General features: G+C 48.3%; 1 protein-coding gene across 1 annotated transcript; it reads left to right on the top strand.

The window, feature by feature from the left end:
* Positions 1–2,401, top strand: CLEC11A (C-type lectin domain containing 11A). Its single transcript, XM_059382089.1, has 4 exons — positions 1–386; positions 613–799; positions 1,097–1,288; positions 1,717–2,401. The coding sequence occupies exons 1-4, from the start codon at positions 240–242 to the stop codon at positions 2,160–2,162; spliced, it is 972 nt and encodes a 323-aa protein (XP_059238072.1). The 5' UTR covers positions 1–239; the 3' UTR covers positions 2,163–2,401.
* Positions 2,402–12,669: the final 10,268 nt, after the last annotated feature.

The following is a 12,669-nucleotide window of genomic DNA, read 5'->3' as shown; positions in this document are numbered from 1 at the left end:
TGGAGGTTTCCGGCCACAGAGGCAGGGCCTCAAGGGAGCCAAGAGAGGCGGAGAGAGACACACACACAGAGGAGCAGAGACCAACGGACGAACAGACCCGTGGACAGAGACAGGAGCTGGGAGGAAGCGGACCAGAGAGAAGCTGGGAAAGGCAGAAACCAGGGGCTAGTGATTTGCACGCACTTCCCAACGCCCAGAGACATCCATCTGCCGCCTTGGGAGCTGCAGAGCTCAGCCTGATGCAGGCAGCCTGGCTGCTTGGGGCCCTGGTGGTCCCTCAGCTCCTGGGCTTTAGCCACGGGGCTCGAGGAGCGGACAGGGAGTGGGAGGGGGTCTGGGGAGGCGCCCAAGAGGAGGAGCGGGAAAGGGAAGCCCTGATGCTGAAGGTGAGTTGCTTGGGACTTTGATGGGGAACTGTGGGTGTTGGAGGGAGGGTATTGCGGAGTTAGGGAAATAGGCAAGGGAGAGTGATGGGGCAGGCTCAAAGGATGGGGATGATGGATTCCGACAAGGGACTCAGAGGCAAGGCTCACTGCTGGAAAGGGGTGGTTGGAGCGTGTGGGGCGTCTGAACGCAGCAGGGCTAGCCCTAACCATCCCTCCCCCGCCTCAGCATTTGCAGGAGGCCCTGGGATTGCCCGCTGGGAGGGGGGACGAAAATCCCGAGGGAACCCCTGAAGACAAAGAGACCTGGGGGACCGAGGAGGACGGTCAGGGGGAGGAAGAGGAGGAAACAACGCCAACGCCCTCCTCTAGCCCTAGCCCCTCTCCCACCCCTGAGGACACCGTCACTTATATCCGTGAGTAATCATTAGCTCCGCCCTGCCCCCAGGCCTCTGTGGTCCTTTTCTCAAAAAACGAACCGTCCTTTCACTGCTGAGGACCTTTCAATGGCCCACCGCCCAGCGCCCCACCCCTCACGTCCCTGGGGGCTCCGGGTGCCTGGTCTTGCACTCCCAAGAGCCCCTACCTTCCAGAAATCCCGAATGCCGCCCACCGCACCTCTACCCCCAGAAGCCCTAACTGCCCCCCAGGCCCTTTGGTCCGCCAGCTCCGCTTCCCCGGTCCCGTCCAACGTGCTCCTTGTCTCCCCGCAGTGGGCCGCCTGGCCGGCCTGGACGCAGGCCTGCACCAGCTGCACGTCCGTCTGCACGCGTTGGACACCCGCGTGGTCGAGTTGACTCGGGGGCTGCGGCAGCTGCGGGAGGCGGCAAGCGACACCCGCGACGCCGTGGAAGCCCTGCAGGAGACGCAGAGGCGCGCCGAGCGCGAGCATGGCCGCTTAGAGGGTGAGTCCGCGCCGCGCGGGGCAGGGAAAGTGGGACGATCCGGGTCAAGTGGAGGACCGGTGGGGGGAGGGGGCCCAGAAACATCTGAAGAGACGTGAGGACTCAGGGTGTTATGGGCGAGCGGTTTTCTAGACTTGTGCAGGGTGTTGGCTTATGGAGAGTTTAGAGTAGCCGGGAGGGTGAATGCGGAGAGCCGCCGAGGGGGAGGCCCGCTCCGACCGCGCGGTGCAGCTTACCAGACTCGGCCCGCGCCACGCCCCCTACAGTCCGGTTCCAGCCGTCTGGCTCCACCCCCATTGGGCCCAACTCTCCGCCTCCTTACTCTCGGTGGCTCTGACCCCGCCTCCTCCCAGCCCCGCCCCGGAGGCTCCGACCCCGCCTTCCACCACCACCCCGGGCCCCCTGACCCCGCCCCTCCTCGCCCCCAGGTTGCTTGAAGGGGCTGCGCCTTGGCCACAAGTGCTTCCTGCTGTCGCGCGACTTCGAGGCGCAGGCGGCGGCGCAGGCGCGGTGCGTGGCACGGGGCGGGAGCCTGGCACAGCCCGCCGACCGCCAGCAGATGGAGGCGCTGACTCGCTACTTGCGCGGGGCCCTCGCTCCCTACAACTGGCCCGTGTGGCTGGGCGTGCACGACCGGCGCTCCGAGGGACTATATCTCTTCGAGAACGGCCAGCGCGTGTCCTTCTTCGCTTGGCACCGCGCGCCCCGTCCGGAGCCCGGAGCTGGTCCTAGCCCCGCGCCGCACCCTCTCAGCCCCAACCAGCCCAACGGCGGCACGCTCGAGAACTGCGTGGCGCAAGCCTCTGATGACGGCTCCTGGTGGGACCACGACTGCGAACGCCGCCTCTACTATGTCTGCGAGTACCCCTTCTAGCGGGGCCTGTCTTCGCGTCTCCAGCCCATCCCACCACTCGCCCTTTGGCTGGGCGTTTCATCCTGCGAGTACGCCCTTCCTTCCTTTTCTCCCTACCCACGGATGGAAGCGTGTTCCCTCTGGCTGGGCGATCCCAGGGGGTCTTCTGTGGAGCCGAGAGCCCTTCCTCGCCTGTGTCTTTCTTGGGAGCTGCGGGCACCAGGCTAAGTCACACGCCAATAAAGCCTTGTGGAACCTGACTTGAGCGGGCGGTGGAGGCACTTTTGGTCTTTTATTCCATCTCCGGGCAAGCCTGGAAGGGCAAGACCCTGGCCTTTGGATGCCTGTCCTGTTCCGCATTTACAGGTATCGTTTGAACCCCAGAATCAGAGTGATGGATAACACATGTACAAATATACACACATCATCTGCTCCTGCACATAGATGCCCGGAGTGCACGTGTGCACGCGCTGCTGACGCGTCTACTCCTGTTGTGTCCCACTCACGGCTTTTGGGACACAGGGTCTGTCAGTCATTGTCCAGGCCTTTGCCTTGGTACTAGTTAAAGAGATCTGGGAAATACAAAGGAGCTAAAGGTTCTGACAAGTCCTGCAGGAAATAGCCCCTTTAATTTTCTTTAGTTGGTGTATCTCAAACTCTTTCCACCAGATGGTCCCTACCCCCAGGGCATGTGTTGAGAAGCAAGCTTAACCTATACAGAGGGAATTTAGGCTCCCTCCCAGTGTTTCCTTCTCTACTTCCTGCCTCTGAGGCCATAAGCCAGTCCCTCCTCTGTGAGCCTCAGTTTCCTCACCTGAACATGGTAATAATCATCCCGCCTTGTATTAGCTCTTGGAAAGTTTTGGGGAGCCCAGGAAAGTGAGCATTTTGAAAATGGTTGATCGTGAATCACATGCTACCTTTCTTTACCTTTTTCATACCTTCGTTCCCTGAGTCAGAAAACTCAGGAGTGAGCCAACCTGGGCCTCAGCACTGAGGACAGCACTCTTTGGAGGAGGAGCTCTTCTTTTGGAATTACCCAGCCCCCCTCTCACTACCCCCCCCCCCCATAGTGGCAACATGGGCCTGACCCTGACATCATCATGGAGCCCAGAAAATGTATTGTGACCTTGTCTGTCCTTATATCCCTGCCTCTCCTTCACCATGGTACCACCAGCCTAAATGTCACCACTGGATCCACCAGTGGGAGGAATGAGCCATCCCTGTCATCTCCACCCCTGTCATTTCTCAGCCCCACAGCCCCTATAGAAGTAACAGAATGGGGAATGGTGAGGGGGTGAGGGGGCGGGGGCTCTATTCAGGAAGGCTTCAATTGGGGGACTGAAGACCTAGCTCAAAATTATTCTTCCTCTGAACTTGTTTCCTGGGGTCGAGGAAGGCAGCAGGTTGTCTTCTAGGCGACCAGAGGGCATATTAGGTAGACATGGGTAACTGCTACTGCCTGGAAGGGGCCCACCATTACACACCTGACATTCTGGAAAGTGGGTGGGTAAATACGGAGTAGGTCAGTGGTTACCTGCCTGGACTCTGGAGCCAGACGTCCCGGGTTCTAATCCTATCTTGGCCACTTACCTACGAGGCACATAAAGTTAGATATAACCCCTGTGCCTCAGTGCCCCCATCTGTACAATGGGGGTAAGAGTGTCTACCTCTTATAAGAGTGCTGGACACAGAGGGGTCTTTACAACACTAGATCTGACTCTCACATGGCAATTTTAACCTCCCCCTCTGCATGCTCTATCCAAATGCTGCCTTTGCATATGTACAGCTTCTTTCAAGAATTGGCCAGTGTGTCACCCTGAACTACCTGCTTCCCCTTCCCCCAGTAGGGTATGGTGCCCCTGTGATGTTCATAAATGCTGAGTTCTCTTCAGAGCTAAGTAAGCCCCGATGAGCCAGACCAGGGAGCCTCGCTGGACAGGGCTGGGTATGACCAACTCTGTGCCCCCACCATCCCCAGGCATAGGGGAGCTCCTTATGGAAAGGAAGACGCCTATATGGTGCCATGTTTGGGACCTTGAGATGAGTTCGATCTCTGCTTCTCTATCTCCCTGCCCTCCCCCAGGCTGAGTCCGGAGCCTTCCCTGGGCTCCCACATACTTGGGGGCTTTCCTTATCACACCGTCCATTACTCTAGGTGTCACTGTTTGGCCATTGTCATACTAAGCCTGGACACAAAATTACATCCACACAGAGGTGGGAGCGTGGGATGGTGGTGAAGGGCGTTTTGCAAGGATTGTTTAAGCATCAGATCAGCTCCCCTGTACGATGCATTTTGGACTGATTCCTGACTCAGTTCTGTTCATAGGGACCCTGCCCCCCTCACCTCCTAGAAGCCCTCCTAGGCCTGCTAAAGACCAGCGTTTGCCAATGCCCTCCCCCGGACTCTCTGCGGAGCACCTGCGGTTAGAGAGCTCGGAGACGCGGACCAGAGAAGGTCTCAGCAGCTGCCTGGGATCGATGCATGAAGAGATTCCAGGGCGGTGGTGGAGGAAGGGCCCAATCCCTGAGATGACCCAGCGGAGGAAAAACCCGGTCGTCACCAGTTTGCCAAGACTACAAGTCCCAGGAGTCCGAGCGGCAGGCCTTTACATTCTTCCCAGAACCACGTTTCCCAGCAGCCATCGGGAGCCTCATGGAAGTCCTCTCGAAAAATCCCGCCCCCTCCTCCCAAGTGACAGGTAGGAACTTGACCGTCTCCAATCACAGCTCACACCCTTCCCCCGCCAACCTCGCCGGGCCTCGCCCCAAAGGTATTTTGGGAAATGTAGTCCCGTTACGCGTCAACGGGGAGGAAAAACCCAAAGTCAAAGCCTTGACATTCATTTAGGCTTAGATTGTAACCAGTGCTCAGACCTTTCCAAGAGTTTTTAAAAATACAGGTGAATTTCCACGGATAATTGTAAATTGGTAATAAGCGTCTTTTAAAACAGAAGTGCATAGAAAATATGAAAATGCGTAGAAAATGGGAAGAAAATTTCTCAAAATGTGAGTATCTTGAATATGTACTAAATTACAACATAAAATACGACACAAAAATTCTTCCTTGGCCTCGAAAAAAATGGCTAAATACTGGTCCAAACTAAACTTAGTTTCTCTAAAAAAAAAAAAAAAAACCACACACACACACACACACACACTTTTTGTTTGGAAATAATCTCAAGCTTACAGATAACCTGCCCAAACACAAATAGTTTCTACCCAGATTTATCTATTGTTAACAGCTTACCCCATTGCTTTGGATTTATCATTACTTATTCATTCATCCATCCATCCATCCATCCAACACCCACCCATCCGTCCTAAACCAATTAGCAGGAACAAATTAAAATCAGGTTTACTGACCAGTTGCAGGGAAGGAGACCACATCCCAAAAGAGAAGCTGTGATCAACTTACGGCATTCGGGGGAAGAGAAGAATTTGGTGAAATTTGAGTGAAACTGTGGTTTGGTAGCTTCAGAGCAAAGCAGGGATGTGTATAAATGAGTCAACAGTTATGGACTGCAAAGTGGACTCAGGATCCTGTTTCCTTGGAAACTACAAAGTTAAGATAAACGTGGCATGCTATGCCCAGAAACTCTATATAAAGCTCTTCATCGGGGCTGGAAATTGAGGCTTCTTGTCTGTGTCAAAGTGACGTAGATCTTCCGGGAAAAGTGGGCTAAGTTCCATTCCTACAGATAGACTTTCAAACAACAAAGTTTTGAAAAGCCTGTGATTTTAGAGAACAAACTTCCTCAGTGAGTAAGAGAGCAGTCCTTGCTCACAAAGCAGGTGGTAGGACCCTTCACAGGTGCCGCGTATCCCTGGGAAAAATGTTGCCCATTAACTCTGCCCCGAACCTTATCTGTGTGTGTAGATAAATGGTAGGCAGAGGTTTACAGTCCGAGCTGGTTTTAGTTTCTCAGTATGTGCATCTATTTTCTGAAGCATGTTTTAGTTACATACACTGTCGCCCTTTACCCCCGAATACTTCTGTGTGTATTTCCTAAAAACGGAGATACTCTCTTATTTATCCACAGTCCTCAACCTCAATAAACATAACATTTACTGATTCTTTTTATCTAATGTCTTGAGCTATCAGTTTCATCAGTTGACTCAAATGCTCTCTCACAGCACTTTCCCCTTCCAGTTCAGGATCTAGTCTGGGCTCAGGGATTGCATTTTGTTGCCACATCTCCTTGAATCTGGAACATTTCCATATTTATGATATCGACATTTTGGAAGAACAACCCAACCTTTTTTTTTTTTTTTTTTCTTTTTTAAATAGGAGTTCCTCCCTTGAGTTTGCCTAACGTTTCCTCATGGTGATCCGACTCAGCGTACTCATTCTCTGCCACAATATATGAGGTGAAGTATGTCCTTCCTCCTTATGGTCAGTTGAGGGAAGTATGACGAGCATGGAATGATTGCTTTTGTTTTAGGTCCTGTTTCTGTCCTCAGTGGTTCACTTTGAACATGGCCCCCTCCTGGCTTCTACAGGCTTTTCCATGCCAGCCCCATGTTCTTTATTCATTCATTTGAACAACCTCTTCTCTGCTCCAGCCCCAAGCTACCACCGCCTCTTAAAATGCCAGCCTCTGTCATTCCAGCAGCAAGTCGCTTTTTTTCCAAAGCACAGGTGGTTGTGTGAGCCAGGCCAGATGGCAGCATGAGCCTGGTTTTGGAAATTCTTGCAGGAGGCAAGTAACCTTCCCTTCTCAGTCTATTTCCACCTACTCCAAACGCAACTGGACTTCGGGTTCTAACCCTGAGCCGTGACAGCTCCTGGCAGCCTTCCGGGCAGGAAGCCAGAGCTGGGGTGGATTTGGAGGACAGAGGTGGCGGGAAGTAGAACACCAGCTCTGCCTTCAAAACAATCTTTTGGGCAATGGTGGGTACATGCAAAATAATCTGTGTGTAAGGACTGAGGTACAGGGAGACCACCCATTAATTTATAATTCGATTTAATACTAGGACATTATTATTTACTCCTCTTTCCTTCATGCCCACCTGTAACCACGATCCTGAATCACGTCTAAACTTCACTCAATTTCCATGATTACTTTGGCGCGTATATACGCGTCCCCAAGCAGCATATGATTTCTTTTTGCCTGTTTTTGAGCTTTGTAGCAACAATATCTGCATTAGTGTTCTAGAGCTGCTGTAACGAAGTACCAAAGACAGGGTAGCTCAAACAACAGCAATGGTATTTCTCACCATCCTGGAAGCTGGAAGTTGAAGATGCAGGTGTCAGCAGGCAGGTGGCTGCCTTTTCTTTGTGTCCTCACTCGGTCTTCTGTCTGTGCATTCTGGTGTCTCTCTCTGTGTCCAGATGTCCTCTTATGAAGGGTACCAATCAGCTTGGATTAGGGCCAACTCTAAGGGCTTCGTTTTAAAGCCCTTAATTTGGGGGACCTACCTTAAGTGTCTGCCTTTGGCTCAGGTCATGATCCCAGGGTCCTGGGATGGAGCCTGGCATCAGGCTTCCTACTCAGCCGGAAGCCTGCTTCTCCCTCTCCCACTCCCCTTGCTTGTGCTCTCTCTTTCTAATGACCTTATTTCAAAATACAGTCACATTCTAAGGTGCTGGGCTTCAACATAGGAATCTGTGGTGAGGGGCAAAAATCTAGCCCATTACCATATTTTACTATATGCAGCTATAGATGCAGCTAGCTTTTTTTTTTCTTTAAGATTTTATTCTTTAAGTAATCTCTAGGCTCAGCATGGGGTTCATACTTACAGTCCCCTAGATCAGGAGTAGAATGTTCCATGACTGAGCCAGCCAGGCACCCCAAGGTTTTTGTTTTTGTTTTTAAATAAGAGTCTTTTCTTTTTTTTTAAGATTTTATTTATTTATTTGACAGAGATCACAGGTAGGCAGAGAGGCAGACAGAGAGAGGAAGGGAAGCAGGCTCCCTCCTGAGCAGAGAACCCAGATGCAATGCAGGGCTCGGGCTCGATGCTGGGCTCCATCCCAGGACTGCAGGGGTTTGATCCCAAGACCCTGAGATCATGACCTGAGCCAAAAGCAGAGGCTTTAACCCACTGAGCCACCCAGGCGCCCCTAACTAAGAGTCTTACTTTCCTTCTTTCTTTCAGAGCAGTTTTAGGTTGACAACAAAATTGAGAGGAAGGTGAGGGCGGGGTGGGGGTGTGCACCTGGCTGGCTCAAGCGGTTAAGCTTCTGCCTTGGGCTCAGGTCATGATCTCAGCGTCCTGGGATCGAGCCCTGCCCGGGTGAGGAGTCTACTCTCCTCCCTCTGTGATCTCTCTTGCTCTCTCTCAAATAAATAAATAAATAAATAAATAAATAAATAAATATTTTTTAAAAAGGTTGAGAGGAAGGTATAACCTCCTCCCATCAACATCCTCCACTAGAATGGGTACATTTGCCACAATGGTTGAACCTACACATCAGTACCCCTCGAGGTTTAACTGAAGGAGTCACTCTCAGTGGTGTGCCTCCAGTGAGTGTGGACAAACGTATAATGGCATGTGTCCGTCATTATAGTATCATGCAGTCCCTTAAGAAAGCCTTCCCTGCCCTGAGGGGCGAACCAGATTCTCTTGCATTCTTTTTTTTTTTTTTTAAGATTTTATTTATTATTTATTTGACAGACAGAGATCACAAGTAGGCAGAGAGACAGGCAGAGAGAGAGGAAGGGAAGCAGGCTCCCTGCTGAGCATAGAGCCCGATGCGGGGCTCCATCCCAGGACCCTGGGATCATGACTTGAGCTGAAGGCAGAGACTTTAACCCACCCAGGCGCCCTTTCTCTTGCATTCTTAAAGTTTTCCCTTCCACACGAAAGTCTTCAGTCCACCTGAAGCTGATTTTTGTGAGGTGTGATGTAGAAATCCAATTTCACTTTCCCCCTAAGGATAAACAATGATTTCAACAGCCTTTGTTAAATAGTTAACCTTTTCCGATTCTCTGTGGTTCCTGCCTCATTATATTTAAGTACTTGTGGGTCTTTTATGGGGCTCTCTGTTCTGCACAAAGATTCACCTGTTTAAGCCAGCATCAAGACCATCCTGTCTCAGTAACCATTGCTTCATATGATGTTTCATGGAACAAGTCATTACAACTTTGCATAAACCCACCCAGCAATTAGGAAAAGAAGTAACACTCCCCAACTCATTTTATGAGGTTACTACAATATTAACACACACACACACACACAGTCAAAGACGGGGCACCCAGCTGGCTCAGTCCGCGGAGTGGGCAACTCTTGATCTCAGGGTTTTGGATTCAAGTCCCATGCTGAGTGTAGAGATTATTTAAAAAAATAGAATCTGAAAAAATGGTCAAGCACAGCATAAACAAGGAAAACCACAGTCTATTTCTCTTGTGAATCAAAAAAGTCCTAAATAAAATACTACTATCTGCTTTAATCAATTGATTGATTCTCCACATTCATGGGTTAACAGAGGAAAACCAGATGACTATCACCACAGATGGAAAAAAAAGCATTTGATAAAAACTTGATCCAATAAATAGTTTTTTCTATAATGAACAAACACTCTAAAGCAAACAGTGGGAAAATCAGCAATAAAGCAAATCCACAGGAACAAGAGCAAAACAAGTGACCAAAAAAAGGGGCGCAGAAATCAATGGAATGAAAGAGGGGAGAAAAGTCTAACAAAACAAGATGTTGATTTTAGAAAAAGTTACTGACATCGATTGACTTTTGGCAAAACTGAATAAGAAAAAGAGAGAGGGGCTCCAAATAAAATACAAACCATAAAAGTGGATAATTATAGCTAGGACTGAGATATAAAAAGTAATTAGGGGCACCTGGCTGGCTCAGTCATGGAACATGCAACTCTTAGTATTGGGGTCATCAGTTTGAGCCCCTTGGTGGGTGTAGAGTTTACTTAAAAATAAATTAATAAACTTTAAAAATTGTAATTAGAGGGGTGCCTGGGTGGCTCAACTCTGCCTTCGGCTCAGGTCATGATCTCAGGGTTCTGGGATTGAGCCCTGCATCGGGCTCTCTGCTCAGTAGGGAACCTGCTTCCTCCTCTCTCTCTGCCTGCCTCCCTGCCTACTTGTGATCTCTGTCTGTCAAATAAATAAATAAAATCTTTAAAAAATAAAAAATAAAAATGTAATTAGATAGTACTATAACCAACTATGGGCCAGCATTTAAAAATGTAGATAAAATGGTTAAATCATTAGAAAAATATAAAATGCCCCAAATTATGCAAAAATCAAAAACTTGAGTAAACCAGTAACTACTAAAATATACAAAGTTAGAGTCAAAGATTTCCATTCTCTCTCTCTCTCTCTCTCAAAAAATCTCCAGGGGCACAGATGGTCTTCTAGGTGACTGATATCAAATATTCAAGAAATGGCTAATTTTTATGTTATACACATTATTCCAGAAAATAGAAATGTAGAATCTGTCTAGTTCATTTTTGGAAGCTAATGCAACGCTGATTCTAAAACCAGATAAGGAACATGTACAAGAAAAGAAAATTATAGGTCCATTTAATTTGTGAATGTTGGTGCAAAAATCCTACATATCTCATAATAGCCTACGAAATCCAACACTGTATCGTAATTCATCACGATGGGGTAGGCTTTATCGCTAGTTAGCAAGGGTCGTTCAAAATTTAAAAAAAAATTCTTTTAGTGTAATTCACTAATAGACCAAGGAGGAAAATGTAATGATTTCAGTCAACATGGAGAAATAATTTGGTAAGGTTTTATATCTATTTATGAGTGAAAATTAAAACAGTAACTAGGGGGGGAAAGGATATTTTCTTAACCTTTTAAAGCTTCCAGCAAACACCATAAAAATTTTGGATGGCTTCCTTCCAAGAGCAAGAATGATATTAGGATATTCTCATCATGGCTGTTGCTTAACACAGTACTGTATATAAATCCTGATTAATGGTTTATTTAAAAAGCTGTAGGAACAACTAAGAGATATCAGCAAGGTCCTGAATTACAAGATTAACCTAGAGAGGTGTCTGGCTGGCTTAGTCGTGGATTGTGAAACTCTTGATCTCTCAGAACTGTGAGTTTGAGCCTCACATTGGGTATAGAGATTACTTAAAAAAAATAAAAAACCTTTAAAAAGTCAAACAAAAAACCCCCCAAGATTAACCTACAAAAATCAGTTCCATTTCTTTACACCGACAATAGACAACCATGAAATGTAATTAAAAATACCATTCATCGGGGCGCCTGGGTGGCTTAGTGGGTTAAAGCATCTGCCTTTGGCTCAGGTCATGATCCCAGGGTCCTGGAATCAAGCCCCACATCGGGCTTTCTGCTCAGCAGGGAGCCTGCTTCCCCCTCTCTCTGCCTGCTTCTCTGCCTGCTTGTGATCTCTGTCTGTCAAATAAATAAATAAAATCTTTAAAAAAAAATATTCACCATCCCTCTGAAATACCTTGAAATCATCTGGGAAATAACACATTAAAAAAATTAAGATTTGGGGAGAGAAAACTTAATTTTTTTAAAAGATTTTATTTATTTAAGAGAGAGAGAGTGAGAGAGAGTATGAACTGGGGGAGAGGCAGTTCAGAGTCCCCACTGAGCAAGGAGTCCAAAGCAGGGCTCCATCCCAGGACCCTGTCCCAGCGGAAGGCAGATGCTTAACTGACTGAGCCACTCAGGTGCCACAAACTCTAATTAAGGACACAAAGATGATTGGAATAAAAATAAAGACACTCTAGGGGCGCCTGGGTGGCTCAGCAGGTTAAAGCCTCTGCCTTCGGCTCAGGTCATGATCTCAGGGTCCTGGGTTCAAGTCCTGTATCAGGCTCTCTGCTCGGCAGGAGCCTGCTTCCTCCTCTCTCTCTCTGCCTGCCTCTCTGCCTACTTGTGATCTCTGTCAAATAAATAAATAAAATCTTTTATAAATAAAGACACTCTATGCTCTTGGTTGTGTGATTAAATATTATACAGATGTTAATACCTCACCAAAAAGTCATAGATCTAACATAGTTGTAAGCAAATTTCTACTTGGATTATTTTAAACTTTTATTGAGATTCACATACCATATAATCCATACAACTAAAGTGGACAATTCATCGGCTCTTGGTACATACAGATATGAGCAACCATCATCATGGTCAACTTGAGAGCATTTCACCATCACAAACAGACAAACAAACACCAAACCTGTAGCTTTTTTTTTTTAATAAAGAATTTATTTATTTATTTGATAGACAGAGATCACAAGTAGGCAGAGAGGCAGACAGAGAGAGAGGGAGAAGCAGGCTCCCTACTGAGCAGAGAGCCCAATGTGGGGCTCGATCCCAGGACCCTGAGAATGACCTGAGCCGAAGGCAGAGGCTTAACCCACTGAGACACCCAGGTGCCCCAAACCTGTAGCTTTAGCAATTATCTTCTCTCTCCATCCATTCCCAGTCCCAAGAAACCAAGAATCTGTTTTCTGATCTTACAGATTTTCCCTTTATGGATATTTCAGATGAACGGAATCGTGTAAATGTGTCGTCTTTTTGATTGGCTTCTTTAGCTTAGTGTGGTTTGTGGCATGGAGTAGCCC

Source organism: Mustela nigripes, chromosome 17 (genome assembly GCF_022355385.1).
Source record: "Mustela nigripes isolate SB6536 chromosome 17, MUSNIG.SB6536, whole genome shotgun sequence".
NCBI lineage: Eukaryota > Metazoa > Chordata > Mammalia > Carnivora > Mustelidae > Mustela > Mustela nigripes.
The sequence above is the reverse complement of the archived record's forward strand: the minus strand, read 5'-3'. Positions and strand labels throughout refer to the sequence as shown.